This window comes from Xyrauchen texanus, chromosome 15 (genome assembly GCF_025860055.1).
Source record: "Xyrauchen texanus isolate HMW12.3.18 chromosome 15, RBS_HiC_50CHRs, whole genome shotgun sequence".
Classification (NCBI taxonomy): Eukaryota; Metazoa; Chordata; class Actinopteri; order Cypriniformes; family Catostomidae; genus Xyrauchen; species Xyrauchen texanus.
In genome coordinates, this window is record NC_068290.1 from 30,935,097 (window position 1) to 30,960,016 (window position 24,920).

Sequence of the window (24,920 nt, forward strand, 5' to 3'; positions counted from 1 at the left end):
ATTTATTATTTACACAAACGTATCAGTTTGCTTCAGAAGACATTCATTGATCGACTAGAGTCACATGGATTACTTTTATGTTGTCTAAATATGACTTTTGGACCATCAAACTACTGGCACCCGTGTACTTCAATTATAAGTAACTGACAGAGCTTCTTCTAAAAATCTTCATTTGTGCTCTGCTGAATAGAGACAGTCATAAACATCTGGGATGGCATCAGCGTAAGTGAATAATGAGAGAATTTTAATTTTTGGGTGAACTGTTCCTTTAAGAGGCTAGGCTGACAGTGCCAGGGCAAGTCCAAAACAAAAGCAACAAATCCCCGATTTGATCCTCCTCCCATATATCGTGAACTTTACTCTTGGCATAAGTAACACGAGTTTGTCTTTAAAAGCGCAAAGGCGGAACGGACAACTCTCAGTTAGCAAGACTCGGTGTCTGACACACACATCCATCGAGAAGTATTTGACAGACGTCACATCACTAAACATGGGCTCTTCCCGCGTATTGGGACTTCATTTGATGCTTTTACTCGTTCTTGTGTGCGAGGCATCGGAAGGTAAATACTTTTATTCCTACATCACACCAGTGTTTTCACGTCATCTCCACAGAAATATAGAGATTAAACTAAATGTCTCAGGAATCTTGTTATAGTTATATTTTCAGGATATAAGAGAAAGAAAACATGAATAAATGGGGTTGACGATGGTTTAATATTTTGTTCATGTTTTGTCAAAAGGCAATGACCGTATTTGCTTGTGATAATTTGAGCGTGTAGGGCCTATATGGATTGCACAGTTAAACAAACACAGACGCAGATGTCATGGTTGTTGCGCAATTTTAATTTTTGTATTTTTGGTTGTTGCACATTTTTAACACAGATGATTTTTTTTTCAAGATCTGGAGCAAAGACCTGTTAGACACTTGGATGGGGAAGGTTTGTTTGGATTATATTTTTAACTTTAGACCCTACACCAATGGCATAGTTTTAGTTTGAACATTGAGGGGAACCAAATGGGTCCGGAGAACAAGATACATAAATAAAATATTTAATGTAGGGATGCCGCGGTGTTTTTGACTGTTATATTGCCGTCTGAGAAAACAATCGCGGTTAACCAATTTTACAATTATTTGCGCATTTTCTTATTATGCAACAAGACTGATGCAAAAAAATAAAATAAAAAATGCATATAACAATTGTCTAAACGTCTAAGTGGACGTATTTCTGGTGGTTATGTGGATGCTAAAAAGAAAACTGGTAAACACACTCACACACACACAAAATAAAATATTGCTGCGAGCAGCGATCGCGGGCCCAAGCCGGTGCAGGATGGGCAATAACGTAACCTCGCTTTGACCGTCGAGAAGACGTGTGCTGTTGTAGAGCTCGCATCAGCGTGGGCTCTGCAAAAGTGCGCATGGAGGGCACATATCAACCACAAAGTATGCGTGAGCACCCTTCCGATACCTAAAATGAAAAATGAGACACCCTACGGTCTCGGGTTAATGGACACACGAAATAAGTACACAAGACTGAAAATTAATTTGAAGTGTGCCATTTGGGACAGGGCCTATGACCGTGAACCACAATAGTCACATCTATGAGGTAATTCAAATGTAGAATCATTTTTGATGTCATATGTCAATATCTTTTGCAGGACTTAAACGTGTTAATCCAGAAGGCCAGTATTTATCCGGAGGTCTCTGTACAGGTTTATTAATGTAATTATAATTTACGCACTGCTGAAGTTTCATCGAGATCAGTTAATGTACGCAGAATTTATAACATGTGTTCTATATTCAAACCAAAATATCTGACTTTCTGTTGGTCTGAGCTAATGACTGTAAATTGGAAAGCTGTCCGGCTCCCTCCCCCTCCCCTCCACACACACACACATACACACACAGAATGGCAGGGGACATCTGTCTGTCAGAGAGAGACAGAGAGAGAAAAGTCCAAGAAATCCACATTCAAACCACAATATCTGACTTTCTGTTGGTCGGAGCTAATGACTGTAAATTAGAAAGTTGTTCGGCTCGACGAGAACAATATACACGCCGAGTTTTGTAACTGTAGATAGAACTAACTAAGTTATAACACACTTTATGTGTCCTTTTTTAGTCCTAAATCAATTTCCTCGCCACGGCGAGGAAATTGAGATATCCAAAATCCGTCCGGAATGTAGCATCCTCAATGTCTTGACTTCATGCCGACCGAGTTTGGTGGCGATTGGATTCATTCTCTAGGAGGAATATATATAATTCCAGAGCATGTGTTTCCAAACAACCCATAATATGTTTATGTTAACAACCTGAGCTCAAATAGGAGACAACTTTTATGTGGGGTACCGCAGGGGTCCATTTTGGGACCTCTATTATTTCTAGTTTATATCAATGATTTAAGAGTTGTATGTAAAAATGTTATGCCACTCATGTTTGCAGATGATACATGTCTTCTATTATCTCATTCTAACATTGACACATTAATAAGAGAAGCAAATGAAGAATTACAAAATATTTCTAAATGGTTTAAAGTTAATCAACTCTCTCTTAATATACAAAAAACTAATTTTATGATTTTTAGTAAAAAAAACAAAGGAGATTGCCAGGACATAGAGGTATCAATTGATGGTTTAAAAATTAGCCAAGTGAACCAAGTAAAATTTTTAGGTGTCATTGTCGACCAAAAACTAACCTGGAAATATCATATTCAACATGTTTGCAGAAAAATAATGAAATCTGTTGGTATATTGAGTAGAGTTCGCTCTTTAATTGATATTTCATGTATGAAAACATTATATTACAGTTTAATCTATCCCCACATTCTGTACTGTAATATTATTTGGGGCCCAACATGCAAAACATATTTAAATAAGATTTTATTAATACAAAAGAAATTCTTGAGAATTATGAGTAATTCAAATAGATTGTCATCATCTGTTCCGCTATTCATAAAATATAACTTCTTGACAATATATAATGTTAACATCTATTGCATAAATATTTTTATGTATAAGTATGTGAATATGCCCAGAGCTTTTAATAATTTTTTCATTTATTCTTCGCCTATGCCACAAGGCGTTGTAAAGATTTTTATCTTCCTTTTTGTAGAACTACAGCTGATCAATCTACACTGAAATACAGAGGGCCTTCCCTCTGGAATCATTTAGACCCCGTTTTAAAGACTAAAATCACTCTAAACTCTTTTAAAAGAGAGCTGAAAAAAATGTTAACATATAATTAAGTTTATCTTGTTAATTTGTTATATTAAAATGATTGATGTATTGATTGTATTGTCTTGCTTGATCATGTAATTTTATGTCCATTTAATGAGATTTTGGGGAGGTGGTTTTATAAGACCTCATGGTCTTCTCACTCTCTCCCGCACAGTATGTTTTTTCTTTCTGTTTTTTTCCGTTAATGGATTTGTAAAGTAGTATTTTAAATCTTATATGTGCAAATAAACTATAAACTATAATAGCCGACTTCCTGTTGGGCTGGCGTAAAACTTAGAGCACGAAAATTGTTCGGCCCGATGAGATCTACAAGTGTACCGAGTTTCATATTATTACATGCAAGCGTGTTTGATATATGGACAAGTGTTCGAATCCCATTCTAGGGGGCGCTGTCGAGCCCCCCTGCCACGCCGGGTACCATCTTCGGCCCGGCCCTGATGGCCGCGGGTTCTGACCCGTGTGCAAACTCTCAAGAGTTTTCGAGCACGGTAAGGGCCCCAAAACCTTGAAAAACAAAAATAAAAGCATTCTCACTCAACAGCCAAATCATCCCCCTCCCCCCAGACACAGAGAGACGTAGGGTCAGTGGGAGAGGCAGAGAAAATTCTCCAAAACGTCCACATTCAAACCAAAATATCTGACTTTCTGTTGGTCTGAGCTAATGACTGTAAATTAGAAAGTTGTCCGGCTCGATGAGAACAACATAATTACTGAGTTTTGTGACTGTGGGTCAAAGTATAAAACCAACCCCCTCACTTTTGTCAAAAGGTGGCGCTACTGAGCCCCTGCACCACGCCCGTTTCTGAAACTTTGCCCATGTCTACTGGCTAATAAATGTGATGTGTCTGTCGAAGTTTCATGCAATTTCAAGAATGCTAAGAGTCTCAAAAGCATCAAAAAGAATATTCGAGTTTGAAGCGTTGCGCGGCAACAGTATCCAAGATATCAATAATCCTTTCACATGTCTACATCTGCCGTGTGTTTACATTACACACCAAAAGTTTTAAGTAAATCGGGTAAAAATAAGAGGGTGATTTCAAAGCATTTTGAAAGTGACACACTTCCTTCTGCCAGTTGGTGGCGCTATAACTTTGACTCACAATAGTCACATCCATGAGATCGGCCTGTTACAGCGAACACACTGCTGAAGTTTCATCGAGATCAATTAATGTATGCAGAAGTTATAACACACTTCCTGTTTCTCTTTTCGCGCCATCATTTCGTTTCCTCGCCATGGCCAAACCGTTCGAGATATCAAAAATCCGCCGGCAATTTTTCATCCTCAATGTCTTGACTTCATGCTGACCGAGTTTCGTGGCGACTGGTGGAATTCTCTAGGAGGAGGATTTCAAATTCCATTGCATGCGTTTTCCAAACAACCCTAAATAGACGATTTCCTGTTGGGCTGGGGTAAAAAGTAAAAGTATGAAGGATATATGAAACGATGAGATCTATATGTGTCTCGAGTTTCATATTATTACATGCAAGGGTGTTTGATTTATGGACCAAGTTTTCGGACCCCGTCCCCGTACCGGACCGGGCCCTGCCACGGCCCGGTACCAACTTCAGCCCGGCCCTAATGGTCGCGTGTTCTGACCCGTGTTCAAAGTTTCCAGAGTTTTCGAGCACGCTAAGAGCCCCAAAAGTGCCCGAATAGTCGTAAGAAAAATAATATTATAACGAAATCAATAGGGCCTTGCCTTTTCGGGGTGTCAGTCAGCCCCAGCCCCATCTGAGGGTTGTCCCCCCTAAAATATCATTAATTAATTGCTCTTGAGAATTATGTTTATTGCCCCCCCAACATTTTGATGAAATTTTCACCTCTGCACATCCCGAGATCAGTGATGTGCTAATGTGACCAGAGAACTTCTAAAGTGTGTAAATGTAAGATTATAGTGGGTGCACAACATGTCTTTCATGGCATAAAACAGTTTTTCTTCTATATCAGTTCATTACATTAATCCGTTGTCTGTCAGACACCCCAACATAAAGAATCGGCAACAGACTGCGTCTCGTTTCAAAGGCTGCATCCTCCAGAGGTCACACCTCAGAAAAGCAAGTAGGACACTCTGAATGCGACCTTCTTTCACAGGATGCATGAGGTGTTTCCTTTGTGGCCACTCACAACCAACAATTCTTTGCTTCAACAGAATTTAACATCATCTAAATAAAATTATGCCAATTTGCCCTTAAATATGATGTTCAAATGCAACTACTGTAGGCCTACTCATGTTGAAGTACCTCAGTAGACGGGTGCAGAGAATATAATATGCATAATTATAGTAATACATGATCAAAATAAAGTATTCTAGACTAAAAGTGCACCTGTAAACGTTTCTTTTCTCTCTACATATTTATATCTCTAAAATTTACCTCGTACATTCCCATCTTAGGAGTTCAGAGTGTTCACGATTGTTAAAGTGGTGTGCTGTCATAGCAACCATGATAAGTTTGTCCTGAAGGCTGTCTTGTTTAAACAAGGCTTGTTTAAAGGAGGACACTCAATATACTGCAGCCTTGAAAAGGATGCGTCAGCTAGCGTGCTGCCTTCAAAACAAGACACAGCTGCTAAATACTGTCCACAGCACCTTACAAATAAACCTGTGCACTATGCATAATAATGGGAACAATGCTTACAGCAGGCAGTTTAAAGCCCAATAATGACTCAAATTGACATCTATTGTTGAACACAATGAATTTTACAGAAGCAATGCTTTAATTAATGAGAACGAAAAGACTACATTTTTCAACGTTTACACACTGATAGCAACTACACGCAGTTGTAACGCTGAAGACACAAAACAGGCTGAGACGATGATGATGATGTGAAGATGAACCCAAGTGCAGTTTATTCTTCCAAACGTGAAACCAAATCCCTAACTATCAGTGTGAAAGTAAACAAAACAAGAAACCAAGGACCCTACGACTACGACTACGACTACGACTACGACTACGACTACGACTACGACTACGACTACGACTACGACTACGACTACGACTACGACTACGACTACGACTACGACTACGACTACGACTACGACTACGACTACGACTACGACTACGACTACGACTACGACTACGACATGGCAGAACAACAAGGTTACAAGTACAATACCTGACAAGTTACAAAGGCAAACATGAGGGTTTAAATACACAAGACATGGGTGACAAAGGCCAATAAACAAACAGAACTCTAAAACAAGATAACAAGACAATTAACTAAAACCAATGACAAACTAGAACTGAATCAAAGTAATCAAACAATAAACCAATGAAAACCGGACACATGAACAAGGGAAAACAGGAATTGACAAGACTAGGAAACAGGAACTAAACAGGAAATTTCAAAATAAAAGTACAAAAACAAAAGTCAACTGAGAATGTCACAGCAATGCACTGTGTGCTGTCAGCATGCTTAAATATTACAAAAAGTACATCTTTTAATTCATCACTTTAAAATCACCACAGCTAAAAATATTAAACTATAGTTTGTTGTTGGATGACTAGAGGAGCATCCTGTCCCAAGGATGTGTTTCTTTCTATGATTTTGTCTGCATAATTTACATCAGTAGTCTTCATTCAGTCATTTAAATGTTTCCAAAACAGCCGAGTTAAGTTTTTTTGATGGATGAGTCTGTTAGATCTAATTCCTTGTTTATATTTTTGAATATGTGTGTTTAAGCTTCAGTTTCACATGAATTGAAAGTTTTTGTTCGGTTCGTGACACCCGGTGGGGGTTCGGTGGCACCAGCTACATTTAGGCTACGTTACAGCTTGGCCTAGTTGTGGCGTAAATGGGCACTAATTCACAATTTAAACACACCTAAATATGTGTGCATTGCACCATTACATTTAGGTAGAATGTAACCCTACGTATAAATTAAATATTTACGGAAGAATCCGACCAGGAGTAACGGATGGAATAAAAAATAGTCTCATTTAATGACATCAGTGAACTCTTGTGAACATCAGTGAACTTTTGGTTGACAGGCTTCAATCCTTTCGAGATATATGATGGTGTTGGCATTTAAACTCGTTTATATGTATGGGAGAAAACAATGTAAAAAACGTAATCAGCATGAAACCGATCTAATGGTACACTTTCCCATATATGCCGCCCGTGTCAAATTTCAACATATACTAAATAGATATTAAAATGAATAAATGTCTATTTTTCCAGCCTGTTGTATTAGTATTTATTTATATAGTGTCCCTTATTCATTTTAGATAGTTATTGAATGTTATATACATAAGCTAAATATATCATTAATGAAATCTTGTTTTATTACATATTGTATTTCAATGGGGATATCATTTATTACAGCTGATAGTTAAGAGCAAACAAGGTTTGAACAAGATCCAATTGAAATTCACGGCTGTTTAACACTTCGGTGTACAAATTTCAAGGCTGCTTATTGGATCTGTGAGATGTTTCATGCGTAGATGGATCGTGGTACATCAACTAGCCTAATTCTTCTGTCAGAAAGAACTGCTATACTCCAGCGTAAAGTTTATAATCCAAATATTTATTATGGGATGAATAATACAATGCATAGACAGCTTCAGTTGTGTGGATGAGGATATATGTGGTTTCTGTTAGAAAGACAAATTAAATACAATTAATATATACAAATATAAATATGATATGACAAAATAAACACTGTTAATGACTATGCATATACTGATAAGTTTAAACTCGTATAATGCAACCGTAAACAAGAGCATATTTTAATGTCTCCTTCGATGTCTCCATGTTTTAGTTTCAGTTTTGTCTTGTTTACACTTTTGTTTAATAAACCTCCTCGTTTGCACTCGTCTGCATCCCTGACAGAACGAACGACCAACAATGGATCTAGCAGTTCTACAAGCCAACTGCAGTCTGCTAAGCCTCATGCAAGAGGACCGTCCGGTGGAAGACCACATCCGCGATTTTTTCGCGCTAGCGAGTGCCACGGACTTCCCAGACTCCTTCCTGGTGGGGTTTTTCCGGGCCAACCTGAATAGTGCGCTCAAGGAGCGGTTACCACTGGCGACGTGCGGCTGGACGCTCCGCGAGTTCATTGAGGAGACTCTGCTGGTCTGCACTTCGCCATTCACTGTGGGCATCGTTGAGGAGGACCCTGCCTCTCCTCCCACAGTGGTAACCTCCCATTTGTCCATGGCTCGTTCCTTCATGCCTGCCCCGCCTGTCAGCAAGCCAACCCCCACCCCTGCCTTGGTCAAAGAGCCAGCGGTGCCAGCTTCGTCCGCCCGGAGGAGGAGGAGAAGAAAGGCTTCCGCTCTCCAGCCTATGCCTGCCACGGTCAGCGAGCCAGCGCCAGTAGCCTCGACCGTCCCAGAACCAGCGCCTGCAGCCTCGACCGTCCCAGAGCCAGCGCCTGCAGCCTCGACCGACCCAGAGGCAGCGCCTGTAACCTCGACCGTCCCAGAGCCAGCACCTGTAGCCTCGACCGTCCCAGAGCCAGCGCCTGTAGCCTCGACCGTTGCAGAGCCAGCGCCTCCCGAGCCTCCCAGGGCTCCTACGGAGCCACCTCCCTCGGCTCCACCTCCAGAGCCTACCAGGGCTCCGCCTCTAGAGCCTCCTACGGCGCCACCTCCCTCGTCTCCGCCTCAAGAGCCTCCTACGGCGCCACCTCCTGAGCCTTCCAGGGCGCCGCCTCTAGAGCCTCCTACGGCACCACCTCCCTCAGCTCCGCCTCCTGAGCCTTCGATGGTTCCGCCTACCACGGCTCCGTCTCCTGAGCCTCCCTCGGCTCCGCCTCCAAAGACTTACATGGCTCCGCCCACCTCGGCTCCGCCCTCAGAGTTCCCCATGGCGGTGGTTCTGAGGCCGACTCCCAGACCTCCCAAACCTGTCCTGTGGCCGACTCCCAGGCCTCCTGAACTGGTCCCTGTCTGGTGGCCACCTCCCAGGCCTCCTGAACCTGTACCTGTCCTGTGGCCAGCTCCCAGGCCACCTGACCCAGTCCCCATCTTGTGCTCCCCTTTCCTTTTTTCTAGTTTTCTTAGGATCGTCTGGAATCCGATCCTTTGAGGGGGGGTTATGTTACGATCCCTGGTTGTCTGCCCCGTGTTTTCCGTGTTGCCGTCACCCTGATTCCCGTCCTTCATCACTGTGTCATTGTTCGCACCTGATTGTCGTTTGTTATCATCATGTCTCTGTGTATTTAAACCCCGCTGTTCCTCCATTCCCTTGTTGTTCGTTGTTCTGACTGTTTTGATGTTTTCCCCTGTTCTGATGTTTGCTCTGCTGCCTGTCTTGCCATGTTCATCCTGCCGTGTTTATCCAGTCCGTGTTCCTTCGATGTCTCCATGTTTTAGTTTCAGTTTTGTCTTGTTTACACTTTCAAACTCCTCGTCTGCCCTCGTCTGCATCCCTGACAAGGAGATTCCGTATATCTCAGTTACAGAGAAGCTGCCGAACTCAAACTTTTGCGCATGCGTCAAACTAGTTTGAACATGTATGTAGCAGGGAATTTTGTACAGGATAAATACAGGTAAACATCATATTATGTGACTAAGCATCACTTTACGGAGAGTGTGCAAATGAAGCACTGACTTGGTTACATACTATCGAGTAGTTACTAAGCCTTTAGTGTGAACTTTACGTCTCAACTTAAGTGAGACCTTATGCACAGCTGGTGCAACCCTACCCTGGCCATTAGTAAAGCACCATGTGGCCACCGTCCGTAACGATAGTAACAGCTCCAGTATGCGCAAGAGTTTTCCCATTTAGGCTTAAAAATTCTTACACATTTTTTTATAGTATATATTTATTCATTATATCTCTTTTTTTCTTTTTTTTTTTTTTTTGCCACATGTAAATAAAGAATTTAAATAAAATAAAGAAATGTGAAATTTCAAGTTTTTTAACCATGGATTCTAAATCCTTATAGTTAAATTAAATGTATAATCCTAATTCAGTGCATACTCTTAAATCTTTATATCATATCAAACATTCCGAAAAACCATTAGGGTTAACTTTTTAGAAAAACATTTACCCTTTCAGAAAATTGTCATTCTTTCTCACTTTTTTCCACAAATGTCAAATTTTCACTTAATCATTAACACTGTCTAGAGAACAGTATGACCCTGAACTTTGAAATGTTTTGGAGTTTTTGCATCCTTGATGTCACCAAAACATGTGTTTAGTCTGGTTAAAGAGACACAAACATAGTGGGAAGGTCAACTGAATGGAGTTCAGTTGATGAACTTGATGTGTTTTTTCTTTTGGTCTTAGATGTACTTCAGCGAGAGGTGACACTTTCACCTGAGGGTAAGCCACATTTTTACATATGCATCTTTGGCAGTTATTAAAAATAATATTTATATTAAAACAAGAGAAAGTATTTTTCTGTTCTTCTCCTTTCAGAGAGGGGCTTTATAATGTTACAGAGACCAATAAATCATTACATATCCAAGTTGATGAAACTAATAGGTGGGCACTCATTATCTGCTTCCCTGTTTTTTAGGCAAAAATAAATAAATTTTAATTGATGACTAAGTTTGAAGGTGTTTCACAACCATTCTTGTGTTTCTTTGTGTGCATTTAGTTTCAGCCTCTTTAGGGCCAGATATGAGCCCAATAGAAGACACAAATTTTCATCCTGAGGACGTCAGAAGTGGTACAGTTGAATGCACAACTATGAGGTGTTTTCAGTGGAGAGCTGAGAAAGCCCTGTGGATATCCGTGGAATTTGAACACCCGTGATTCCCAAGTCCTACACACCCCCACCCCTTCTGTGTTTGTTTAATAGAGAACACTTTATTTGAATGTTCTCTTCGTTAAGTGTTTTAAAATGGGTTCATTAATGACTTATAAATTATCTACAAATGCATTATAAATCATTCATATGTGGTTATAACAAAAATTTAGACTTTCATGGATACTTAACAAATATTTAGCATTTTAACTTGTATGTTATTAATGCTTAATAACACCTATCCAACATTAGTAACCAATGAAAATGTACATTTAAATCGATTCCACGGAATTTCACAGATTTCCTCCCACAATTATTGCAGAAAGTACACAAACTTTTACCAACATTATGCCAAGGTTTTGCTTCAACAGTCTGTCATCTTTCTCCATTCTCCATGAAAATTCCACCTTCACCTTTCTGTTCTTTATCTTAATATTTTCAGGAAGCAGAGTTTTAGGTCCTCACTCCATGGGACCCAACATGGGGCCGGAGATTCTTTTCCCACCAGCCTTTCCAACTATCGGCAACCTCCAAGATATCTGTAAATTTAGTAAAGCTCCGGTCCGATACCCTAAAGACATGTTTCCTATGGATGGCTTTAGTGGGGAGCATCGTCAGGCTGATGCTGTCAATCAACTTCAGCCGTGGTATGGTGTGTGCTGTGGCCTTAATGCAACACAGGAAGAGCAAATCTGTTGTGCTATACAAGCGGTGAGAATACCTACATCATTACCTTATTTTATCAGGCATGTGAAACAGAGAGATAGAACAATGGACAGGGTTCATCAACCTTGTCTATAAAGAGACTTTTATTGGTTTGTGTTGAATAGGTCATCAAAAATGTTTAATTCTGTCATATAGTTCTCTTGTAGCGCTAAACAATGCCACTGTGATTTAAGCCTCTCTCTTAGTGCACATGATCATTTACATTTATGCATTTTGGCTGACGCTTTTATCCAAAGCGACTTACAGTGCACTTATTACAGGGACAATCCCCCCTGGAGAAACCTGTAGTTAAGTGTCTTGCTCAAGGACACAATGGTGGTGGCTGTGGGGAGCGAACCAGCTGTTAAGAACTATGCCGTTTGCTTTAAAAATATGCAAATAATATAGATCTTGAATGATTTAGTTTTGTTAATTTTTGTATGGTATTTAATTTTTGAGTTTCATTTGTGTTGTGGTAACGGAGGTCTTTTATTTTGAAGTTCACTCACGTGAGCGGATATAACGTGCATACGGTTCAAACATTTCAATATGATTGAGACCCATACACATATGGTCACGGTGTCAAAGGCTTACGGTTTGCAAGGAGTTTAAAAGGATTTAGCTCCTGGTTTGAATGGAGAACAAGGTATGATCATGGACTTCCTGTTATCTTTGTTTGGATTTATATTATTTGTATTAAGATCACTTATTGTTTTGCTTTGTATAATATGCGTAAGTCAATCTTACTTTATTTGGTCTTGATGGATTTTTATTCTTTTTTCGGTATTTGTTTTCTTTTGTACAAGCTTTTACGTTGATTCTCAACGAATATGGTGTCCAACAGTGTTTTTAATCGTGATGACGGACAAGTGAATAAAGTGTGGGAATCATCAGTCAAAGAGTCCAATCTTTCTTGAACCAGGCAGCTACAGTAAAAGCTTGCAATGTTCAATCTGCTGTGATGCTTCAAGGAACGCCGTGGTTGATGGACTTGAGAGACGTTAATGTCGGCGCGCTCGTCGTGGATTGAGCGATTTGTTCTTTTAACGGATCAAGTTTCAAATGAAGTTCCAGCGGATGGGGCAGCAGTTGGAGCGATTTAAGGGAAGTGAACTGTTCCAAATTGTTTGGTGGATCGCAGTGAGTACCAAAGACAAAGAAACGAAATTGATTCTGAAAGAATTATTTTTCCCCCCTTTTTCTGTCATTGATTGTGCCTGATTTAAAGGGTGATGGACGTTGCTGTGTGTAAATCGCCTATGAATGGACTAAGACATATTAAACAGTTGCATATTTAAAGGTGATGTTTTCAGCACATGTGGTTAAGGTGAATTTGCTGAACATACTTTATCAAAATTAACTTGAATGTTAAATGTGGATGTTATGTAATTTTGTGAACTGCAAATGTAAGAGAAAATGTCCAAATCAGAGGCAGATGTAAAGGAGGCTGATAGGCAAATTGATAGCCATCATTCTGAAAGTGAGAGTACACGCCAATCAAAGCGCACGCATGTCCCTACTGGAAAAATGTTAGCATATCAGCAAGAAGAACAACAAAAGGAGGAGAAAAGGGTTGTATCTTTATATAATCAATGGAAAATAGAAGCTTGTAGTGCACGTGAGCACCTTAAAGCAGATGCACTAGGAACTCAACTAGCTATCATGGTTGATACTTTGGGGGCGGCCAAAAACAAAGTTTTGAGTGCTTACAATGACTTTAGAGAGCGTGTATCGCCTGCTATTGAAATGAGGAGAAAAATGGATGCTTGTGAAGCAGTTACAGCTGACATTGTTAAGATCATTTATGAAAGAATGACAGGTGTAGATGGAGATTTTGATGGTGAAAGGGAAACAAGTCGTCTTCGTACCTTATTAGACCATCAGTATGCCCATTCAATCTTCGGTTCAACGGTTTCACGAGTTAGTCATAAAGCTAGTAATTACTCTAGTCATCTTTCAACTGTATCAAGTCTAGAAGCCAAACGTGTAGAGGCTGTAGCAGAGGTGGCAGCTAAGCAAGCTGCATATAATGTTCTACTTGAAGAATCAAAGCAAAAGGAAAGGATAAAGCAGTTAGAAGAACAATATAAAAGGGCTCTTGATGTCGAGTTAAAGGAATTAGAGCAAATTCGGGCGCAAAAGGATCTGAAAGCAGCTCAAGCTAAATTGAAAGTCTACAATCAAGAGGTTGAGAAAGGAAAGACTAATTTGTCCAAAGATTGTAGCAGTACAGACGGATCAGAATCAGGTATCTCTCAAACAAATGTGAAAAGGCAGGAAGTGATTCAAAAGGGATGTCAGGAGACCAAAAAGGTGAGAGTTCAAGCATCAGCGACTGATATACCTCTCCTTGTTCAAGCGTTTCAAGATGGCTTGACCATGAGCAAGTTGCCGACTCCAGAGCCTCCTGTCTTTACTGGCGACCCCATTCATTTCATTGAGTTTAAGCAATCTTTTGTGGCACTCATTGACAAGAAAACTATTTCTCCTGCTGACAAGATGTTTTATCTTAAGAAATATGTGAGTGGCCCTGCTAGAAAGGCTTTAGAAGGAACTTTCTTCAGAACAGATGACGAAGCCTATCAAGATGCATGGAGCAGACTGAATAAGCGTTACGGCCAATCATTCGTGAAACAAAAAGGTATTCAGAGAAAAGTTGGCAAATTGGTCTAGAATTCACCAAAAGGACGCCTTTGGTCTTCAAACTTTCTCTGACTTTTTGAATGCATGCCAAGGGGCCATGTCACATGTCAAAGGCCTTCAAATTTTAAATGATTACCAAGAAAATCAGAAACTTGTGCTGAAATTACAGATGGAATCGTCAGGTCACAAAATCTCTTTTCAAAAATCACGAGTATCCCACTTTTAAAGAGTTTGCTGCTTTTGTGTCTGCTGAAGCCGAGATTGCTTGCAACCCAGTTACCTCATTTCATGCTCTTCATGTTGCAGAACCTGTTATTGAAAAGGCAAAGCTGAAAGACACCACGAGAAACAGAGTTAGAGTTTTCACCACTCAAACAAACATCGAGAGTCGAAAGGTTGTCAAACCAGTGAACAAAATTCTGTGTATATTTTGCCAGAAGAATAACCATCAACTTGACAACTGTTTCAGCTTTCTCGTCAAATCATTGGAGGAGTGACGGAAATTTATCCAAGAGGAAAGGCTTTGCTATGGTTGTTTGAAGTCTGGTCATAGTGCAAAGGAGTGTCATTATCGTCTCACTTGTAATACCTGCAAAAGGAAGCATCCAACTAGTTTGCACGATGACAACTTTGTGAAAATGGTAAAGACCCTATCTTCTGCAACTCAGACTCAAAGTGATCCTGATGGTGCAATGAATACAGTGGCCTTGAGTGTAAGTGGAGAAGAGCGAAATATGTATACTTCAATGATTGTACCTGTTTGGGTATCTGTAAAACAACATCCAAGTTGTGAGAAACTGGTGTATGCGCTTTTGGATTCTCAGAGTGATACCACGTTTATTGATAAAGGAGTGAGTGATGCTCTACAGGCGACAACATTTCCAGTAAAATTGAAGCTTACCACCATGCTTGGAAAAGATACCATCCTGCAGAGTGAGAGAGTATCAGGACTCCAAGTGAGAGCATACAAATCTGGCAGTTATATTGATTTACCACCTACTTACACCAAAGACTGCATACCAGTTAGTCGCAGCCACATTCCTACTTGTGAAGTCGCTAAAAACTGGAATCATCTTACAGTCATTGTGGACAAGATACCTCCATTGCAGGACTGCGACGTTGCTCTTTTAATAGGCTACAATTGTTCAAGGTCAATGGCTCCTAGGGAAGTAATAGTGGGAGGAGATGATGAACCCCACGCCATTCGGACAGATTTAGGATGGAGTATAGTAGGTTGTTCTTCACCACACTCCGATTTAATTGGAACCAGTAGATCGTGTCACCGCATTGCGGTCAAGGAGCTTCCTTCAATCACACCAGGTGATGTAATTTGTGTTCTTGAGAGCGATTTTAAAAACATCGAAGAAGAGAGGACAAAGGTCTCCCAGGATGATTTCCTCTTTCTTGAGAAATTAAAGAAGGGTATACAGAGGAATGTTCATGGCCATTATCAAATGCCACTTCCTTTTAAAGTGAGGCCCAAATTGCCAAGCAACAAACAATGTGTTATGGTTAGACTCAACCATCTCAAAAGAAAGATGGCGAAGGATGAGTTGTATAAGAAACGCTACAATGAATTCATGAGTGAGATCTTGCAGAGAGGAGATGCTGAGGAGGTACACAACAATGGCAAGGAAGGAGAAATATGGTACTTGCCTCATCACGGTGTTGTCCATCCGAAGAAGGCAGGAAAATTGCGTGTGGTTTTTGATTGCTCTGCAAGATATGAAGGTTACTCCTTAAACGATTATTTACTTCAAGGTCCAGACATGATAAACAGTTTAAATGGCATCTTAATTCGATTTCATCAACACCCCATTGCATTTATGTGTGATGTAGAGAAAATGTATCATCAGTTTCATGTTAACGAATCTGATAGAGACTTCCTACGCTTCCTATGGTGGAAGGATGGTAATCTCAGCCAGCCTGCAAGTGAGTTCCGTATGAAAGTTCATCTTTTTGGTGCAACGTCCTCTTCAGGGTGTGCTAATTATGGTTTAAAACATCTTGCAACTGAGAACAGCGAGTTGTATCCACTAGGTTCAGGGTTCGTGATGAGAAATTTCTATGTAGATGATGGAGTGATCAGTGTAGAAAGTGATGAAGAAGCTATTAAAGTTGCAGATGAGACACGCAAACTCTGTGCTATAGGTGGCCTACGGCTCCACAAATTTGTGTCAAACAGTAAAATAATGCTGAACAGCATTCCCACTTCAGAAAAAATCTCTGACGTGAAAACAGTGATCTTTCATTTGATGAGCTTCCCTTCGCAAGAACTCTTGGCATACAATGGGAAAGAGAATCAGACTGCTTCAAATTCAAAGTTCAGTTGAGAGATCAACCTGTTACTCGACGTGGCATCTTGTCTACTGTTGCCTCTGTGTATGATCCTCTGGGACTTATTGCACCAGTGCTGTTGAGTGGAAAAAGAATAGTGCAGGATGTGTGTAAACGTGGCAGTGGATGGGATGACCCTTTATCGAACGATATTGATCTAAGGTGGGAGCGATGGAGACAAGATTTAAACCATCTGCAGAAAATAGATGTACCGCGAACATATGTACCATCTAGTTTCGGAAAGGGTATTCAAGTTGAATTGCATCATTTCTCTGATGCTAGTGTCCATGGATATGGTCAATGTTCATATTTGAGACTCAAGAATGAGGAAGGAGACGTTCACTGTGCACTGGTGATGGTGAAGTCGAGAGTTGCACCTCTTAGAGTTACAACAATTCCTAGATTAGAGTTAGCAGCTGCCGTTGTTTCTGTTAAAGTGAGCAGTATACTTAAGAGAGAACTGGATTACGCTGTTTTCAAGGAGACGTTTTGAACAGATTCCAAAGTAGTATTGGGATATATAAGTAATGAGGCACGCAGATTTCATACCTTTGTCGCTAATCGAGTACAAAGAATACACCTCAGTACAACTCCACAGCAGTGGAAGTATGTTCCAATGGATGAAAACCCTGCTGATCATGCATCCAGAGGTTTGCCAGTGAAGGAGTTGATCACCTCAAGCTGGTTCACTGGCCCTAAGTTCTTGTGGGACAAAGAAGTGTCTGTATCGGAGGAACATGTTCCTGAACTTCTGCTTGGAGATCCAGAAGTAAAAACATGTTGTACATTGAAAGTTGATTGCGCAAAAAATCCGAGCTTGATAGATCTTCTTTCAAAGTTTTCTTCTTGGTCAAAGGCTACCAGAGCTGTAGCTCGTCTTTTAAGGAGAGCTAACAAAGACAAATCTAATCATCTCAGTACTGTGTTTGAGCGGCAAAAGGCAGAATTTCATATAATCAAATGTCTGCAAGATAATTGCTATAAGGAGGATCTGAGAGGGATAAAGAGTGGAAGGAGAATTTCGTCTCGCAGCGCATTGTACTCTCTTGACCCTTTCATGGATGAGGACGGTTTACTCAGGGTGGGAGGTAGACTTTGCCGTTCAACCTTTTCAGACTCTGTAAAACATCCTATAATAATCCCAAGAAATCATCAGATCACCAAAATGGTTGTCACTCACTTTCACAACAAAGTTGCGCACCAAGGGAAAGGATTTACCGTGAACGAGATAAGATCTAATGGCTTTTGGATACCAGGGATCAACAAAATTGTGACATCCTGTATTAAGAATTGCATTATTTGTAGAAGGCACAGGCGACCTGTTGAAGGACAGAGAATGGCCGATTTTCCCAAAGAGAGATTGGTTCCATCGCCTCCGTTCACATATACTGGCATGGATTGCTTTGGCCCATTTCTTATTAAGCAGGGCAGAAGTGTTCATAAACGATATGGTCTTCTCTTTACTTGTTTCAGTTCCCGTGCTGTTCACATTGAGATGCTTACTGATATGACAGCGGATTCCTTCATCAATGCTCTGCGATGCTTTATTGCCATGAGAGGCACTGTGCAACAGATAAGGTCCGATCAAGGAAGCAACTTCGTGGGGGCAAAAAATTAGTTGAGAGATGCACTTAAAGAAATGGATGTGGAAAGAGTGAGGGTCTTCCTATCAGAGAAGCAGTGCGACTTCATCATGAATGCACCGTATGCAAGTCATGCTGGTGGCGTGTGGGAACGCCAAATTAGAACAGTAAGATCTGTGCTAAGCGTTACTCTTGAACTTCATCCGGAAGGTTAAATGATTCCTCCTTACGAGCCTTTTTGTACGAGGCGATGGCTATTGTGAATAATAGGCCGCTTACGGTTGATTGCCTGACTGATCCTCAAAGTTTAGCACCAATTACTCCAAATCATCTGCTTACGTTAAAATCGACTACTGCTTTGCCTCCACCAGGAAATTTCGTCAAGGAGGATGTATTCGCACGGAAAAGATGGAGACATGTGCAGTATTTAGCGGAACAATTTTGGAGTCGCTGGCGCAAAGAGTATCTTGCGAATATAGCTACCCGACAAAGGTGGAACGTATCTAAGAGAAATCTTAAAGTTGATGATCTTGTTATCGTTAAAGAAGAGGAAATGCCTAGAAATGAATGGAGGCTTGGCAGAATAGTGGAAACTATTTCTAGCGACGACGGGCTTGTAAGAAGAGCCAAGATTTATCTAAGCGACTCAAAGATTGATGCAAAAGGACAGCGTGTTAACAAACCGTCCATAATTGAAAGACCTGTGCAGAAACTAATTTTGTTAATGGAGGGATATTAGGGTTTTTTTTCTCTTCTCCCTGTCATTTAAAAATTTCCCATTGAGTGTCATTTTTTAATTTTTTTTTTTTAATATTATGGCTTAGAATTTTTAATGGTGGTTTAAAGTCAAGTTGTATAAATAAAAAAAAAAATAAAATAAAAAATAAAATGAAAAAAAAAAGGGAAACAGAACACGTAAATAAAAATAGGGGATAAAGAGAAATTATCAGTGCTTGTATATTTGGTGTGAGATTTGCACTCATAATTTGGTGGGAGTGTCAAGAACTATGTCGTTTGCTTTAAAAATATGCAAATAATATAGTTCTTGAATGATTTAGTTTTGTTAATTTTTGTATGTTATTTCATTTTTGAGTTTCATTTGTGTTGTGGTAACGGAGGTCTTTTATTTTGAAGTTTACTCACGTGAGTGGATATAACGTGCATACGGTTCAAACATTTCAGTATGATTGAGACCCATACACATATGGTCACGGTGTCAAAGGCTTTCGGTTTGCAAGGAGTTTAAAAGGATTTAGCTCCTGGTTTGAATGGAGAACAAGGTATTATCATGGACTTCCTGTTATCTTTGTTTGGATTTATATTATTTGTATTAAGATCACTTATTGTTTTGCTTTGTATAATATGCGTAAGTCAATCTTACTTTATTTGGTCTTGATGGATTTTTATTCATTTTTCGGTATTTGTTTTCTTTTGTACAAGCTTTTACGTTGATTCTCAACGAATATGGTGTCCAACGGTGTTTTTAATCGTGATGACGGACAAGTGAATAAAGTGTGGGAATCATCAGTCAAAGAGTCCAATCTTTCTTGAACCATGTGCTTTAGCCCACTACACCACCACTCCAGAAAAACATTTGGCAGACGCTTTTATCCAAAGTGATTGTTTAGATTACCCTTCATATCCTTCAGCTTGTCTACAGCTGTGTTTCAAGTTTAATGTTCATTTGGTAACGCTTTACAATAAGGTTCCATTAGTTAACATTATTTAATGAATTAGGGATCATGATCAAACAATCATCAACTTATTTTTTACTGCATTTATTCATCTTTGTTAAGGCTAGTTCATAAAAATGCCATTGTTCATTTTTAGTTCATGTAAGTTCATAGTATATTAACTAATGTTAATAGAAACAACTTTTGATTTAAAAAATATATTAGTATATGTTGAGATTAACATTAACTAGGATTAATAAATAAATAATAATTATTGTTCATTGTTAGTTCATGTCAACAAATGGAACCTTATTGTAAAGTGTTACTGTTAATTTGGTAAAATAATTCCATAGATTAATCATAAAAACTTACTGCATATACATTGACTTTCCTGCTCAGTTTTTATGGTTGTGTTGTAAGTGTTTTTACTGTATGGATGAAATGCACAGTCAGGGGGATATCTGTGCTCTCTTATACAACATATAGGGATTCTTTAGTTGAAATCTCTCTTTGTTTTCCTTTCACTATTTGGTCTTTGGTGAGAAAGTATTGAAAAACACTAGTGGTCTGAATCTGAACGGCCGTGACAGAAGTAATAAGCAGCCTTGAACATGGTCCAAACACATACAATACTTTCCTCTTCACCATCACACTCAATATAACTTGAGCGTTTACTGATAGGCTGCTCAGTGTTTCATTTCTCTGTCTTTCTCTGTCATGCCTTTCTACTCATCTCTAAAAAAATGTCATTTTCTCATCATTCAGTGGAAGAGGACTCTTTCTGACTTCTGCGATGAAGAATTCTCTGTTAAAACCAGTCACTATTCCTGCTGCCACAAGACAAATCAGGCCAGATGGACGTGTTTCGATAAAGAGGTTTCAGATTCTTCATACAATGTCTCTTCTGAGGTCTCAAATGCCTACACTCCACTCAAGGTCAAAGGCTTCAAATATAACCCCAATGCTTGCAAAGGGTAGTATTCTCCTGGAGTTTAACCAGTGTGTTTGGGTTTCAATGTGCATTCTATAAATGTTTCCTCATGAAAAAAGTTGTAATACTTAAGAAATGAATTGTAATTTGTAACAAATGTAGAAGATCACATGACCATCCGAATACTACTTGTGTAATCCAGTAACTGCCCTGTTATAGGACACTTTAAGTAATGGTTTAAATTAATCATGGCTTGGTGTCATTCCAAGATGACAAAAATGACTAAGTGCACCTTTTAAAAGGCAAATGAGAACATTGAAGAAGGTTTTTGAACATGGGGTGGATTTATAATCATATAATGAAATATAACATATGAAAACTGTTCTTGTGCAAACCTGCGCTCCTGATATAACAGCATATAAAAGTATAAAGTATTAGCTAGTGTTAGTATTATTGTTTTAGAAGTTATGGTGTTGTTAATCATTTTAGGGACTGATTAATTTTCCGTGTTTTAGACAGTTGATCGGTGATCAGCTCAATTCAATGACGGGATTATTTAGTAGCTTCATTCTTTCTTGATTATTCTTTTGAAAACATTGTAAGTGCACTGTTAATGTCTTTCAGTATTATTTTTTCTCCTCACATTTTCAGTAAAGAGTAAGTTTAAATCATTTAATCATCATAATCTTCTTTTTCTCATCATTTTCATTATTGTTGATTAAATAAAAATACTTGTCAATCCTTTCAGTTAACGAGATGAACAGATAATACAGCAGTTTTCAAATAACATTAATTAATTGTCATTCATTTTTAATATGTACAATATTTTGACAGCACTTCACAGGTTAAGCTGGAAAGCCAACCATTTCCCTCCTTTCCATGTCTATGGATGTGGCTGGAAAATTAAAAAATAAAATGAATGCATGTTTGTTTTTTGTTTTCAAACATTTGGAATGTCACAGAGTTGTGTACAGAAACATTGAGTGAACCAAGAGTTTGGTTGGATAGACCGTGATGTTTTTTTCTAGTTTTATACATGCTAAGCTATTTCTATTATTTCAGCACCTCTGTAAGATGTTTAAATACATTTTTAATATGAATTCGATTTGGTTTTATTTCATCCCATTATTGTTTATATTACATTATTGATATATTACCCATAATATTTTTAAATATCTATTCAATACATCAATTCCATTCAACAAACAGAATAGAAATGTTTTATTTATTTTTTGCAATTAAAATTGTTTTATTGATTCAAAGAAATAAACACAACAATACAACACATACACACCAAATCAACATTTAACTTTTAACCCTCACTAATATCCCTCCCCAAACACCAACCCAACCCAAAAGAACACCCCTGTGGTCACATTAAATAACACTCACACACACACACACACACACACACACACACAAATATATATAAATAAATTTAAATATATAATAAACGTGCATAATTAAACTAAACTTCTCTCTCCTCATCTCTTCCCTGAGAGTCCCCCAAAAATGCCAAATACCTACCCCACTTCCTGAAAAACAAGTCCCCCAGCCTTCTATCTGTCATCTCCTCAAAAGCTGCCACCCTCCCCATCTCCGCACACCAACACCATGCCAGAAATGGTGGCCTTCCGTCCGACTTCCAACCCCTTAAGATTATTTGTCAATCATCATGCTAGTCAGAACCCACATTTTTATATATTTGTCCCCGAAATGTATAACTGCCCCATCACCCAAAATACAAAGTCAGAATCAGAATCAGCTTTATTGGCAAGTATGCTTACACATACAAGGAATTTGTCTTGGTGACAGGAGCTTCCAGTCAACAACAATACAAACAATACCAAATACAGCAGCAAGACATAGGTAATTAAAAACAAAAAAGAACACAAAATAAATAATTATACATATACGTACATACACTCACCTTCATACATACCCACATACACACACGTAGTACAAATCTATTACAAATCCGTTATATAAAGAACAGAAATACAGTATATTATGTACAGTGCAATGTATGCAATGTCAGAAGTGGATATGTTGGATAATATAAATAGACTTAACTGTGTATTGCACATAATTATTGCTCAATGGGGCAATTTAACTGTTCATGAGATGGATAGACTGAGGAAAAAACTGTTCCTGTGCCTGAAGGTTCTGGTGCTCAGAGCTCTGAAGCGTCAGCCAGAAGGCAACAGTTCAAAAAGGTAGTGGGCTGGGTGAGTGGGGTCCAGAGTGATTTTTATAACCTTTTCCTCACTCTGGAAGTGTATAGTTCTTGAAGGGGGGGCAGGGGGCAACCAATAATCCACTCAGCAGTCCGAACTGTCCTCTGTAGTCTTCTAATGTCTGCACCAAACCAGACAGTTATTGAAGTGCAGAGGACAGACTCAATGACTGCTGAGTAGAAGTGTATCAGCAGCACCTGTGACAGGTTGAATTTCCTCAGCTGGAGATGGAAGTACAACCTCTGCTGGGCCTTTTTCACAATGGAGTCAATGTGTGTCTCCCACTTTAGGTCCTGTGAGATGGTAGTGCCCAGGAACCTGAATGACTCCACTGCTGCCACAGTGCTGTTTAGAATGGTGAGGGGGGACAATGATGGGGTGTTCCTCCTAAAGTCCACAATCATCTCCACCGTTTTGAGCGTGTTCAGCTCCAAGTTGTTATGATTGCACAAGTGAGCCAGCCGTTGCAAAACTTCAGGAGCATGACAGAGGGATCCTTGGTGGTGGTGCAGTCATTGGTATACAGGGAGAAGAGTAGTGGGGAGAGCAGACATCCCTGGGGGACACCAATGCTGATGAATTTTCCCTGCCTCACAAGCTGCTGCTTGTCCGTCAGAAAGCTGGTAATCCACTGACCGATAGACATTGGAACAAGGAGTTGGTTTAACTTAGTCTTGAATATAGCTGGGATGATTGTGTTGAAAGCCGAGCTGAAGTCCACAAAAAGGATCCTTGTATATGTCCCCGGTCTGTCCAGATGTTGCAGGACATGATGCAATCCCATGTTGACTGCATCATCCACAGACCTGTTTGCTCGAAAAGCAAATTGAAGGGGATCTAGAAAGGGTCCAGTGATGTCCTTCAGGTGGGCCAACACCAGTCTCTCAAATGACTTCATGACCACAGACGTCAGGGTGACAGGTCTGTAGGCTTTAAATCCTGTGATATTTGGTTTCTTAGGGACAGGCATAATAATTGAGCGTTTGAAACAGCATGGGACTTCACACTGCTCCAATGATCTATTGAAGATCTGTGTGAAGATGGGGGCCAGTTGGTTAGCACAGTTAGAACAAAGGCACTCTGGTGAGACGCCATCATTGGGCCTTTCGTAGCTGCAAGAGAACACATTCAGGTCGTCAGCCAGTCGTTGATCCACCACAGGGTTGGGGTAGGAGTCCGGTAATTAGTAAGTTGTTTCAGGCCACTCCACACTGATGCAGAGTCGTTAGCTGAAAACTTGTTTTTCAGCTTCTCAGAGTAGCTTCTTTTAGCCACTCTGATTTCCTTATTCAGTGTGTTTCTGGCCTGATTATACAAGACTTTGTCCCCACCCCTGTAAGAATCCTCTTTGGCATGACGAAGCTGTCTGAGTTTTCCTGTGAACCATGGTGTAACACAGTTAAGGATGGGTAAGGAGGAGGTGAGAACCGGCTTGTCAACATAAATCATAATTTAATGCAAACTTAAACCAAAAGCACAAACATAAACAAACACACACACGACGGACATGCCCGTAATTCTCTCTCTCTCGAACCATCGTCACCGGCCGCCTTTATCCCTCGCGTGCCTCATCAAGCCGATTGGGTACCGGGCACGCGATATTCCGACCCGGCCCCGCCCCCCTCTGCTCCACACTCCTCCCGGCGTTATCTCAGGCCGGGGTGCCACCGGCATGACGTAAATCCCCCCCTATCCCTGGGGCGGGGTGTATCTTGCGTCCCGTGTGGTCATCCCCGCCTTCCTCGACCTGTGAGGAGACAGGAGGGGAAAAACAACAACAACAACAACAAAAATAGGCGAGGGAAATGGCCAACACGGTGTGAAAGAGACAGAGAGGAGAGAGAGAAAAAGCTCACTCACCGGTTCTCTGA

At 39.9% G+C, this 24,920-nt stretch overlaps 1 protein-coding gene across 3 annotated transcripts in view; it reads left to right on the forward strand.

Moving 5' to 3' along the window:
- Nucleotides 1–21,171, forward strand: part of ecm1b (extracellular matrix protein 1b) — a 40,522-nt gene extending 19,351 nt beyond the window's left edge. Inside the window, exons 1-6 of one of the 3 annotated variants that reach the window (XM_052143675.1) lie at nucleotides 315–560; nucleotides 10,478–10,513; nucleotides 10,610–10,675; nucleotides 10,791–10,862; nucleotides 11,383–11,651; nucleotides 20,647–21,170. In XM_052143675.1, coding sequence (XP_051999635.1) covers nucleotides 491–560; nucleotides 10,478–10,513; nucleotides 10,610–10,675; nucleotides 10,791–10,862; nucleotides 11,383–11,651; nucleotides 20,647–20,859 — 726 coding nt within the window. In that variant the 5' untranslated portion in view covers nucleotides 315–490 and the 3' untranslated portion in view covers nucleotides 20,860–21,170. Of the gene's footprint in view, nucleotides 1–314; nucleotides 561–10,477; nucleotides 10,514–10,609; nucleotides 10,676–10,790; nucleotides 10,863–11,382; nucleotides 11,652–20,646 lie in introns of those variants that run through there. The other 2 variants (XM_052143676.1, XM_052143677.1) reach the window with 2 other exon arrangements.
- The last annotated feature ends 3,749 nt before the right edge of the window (nucleotides 21,172–24,920 follow it).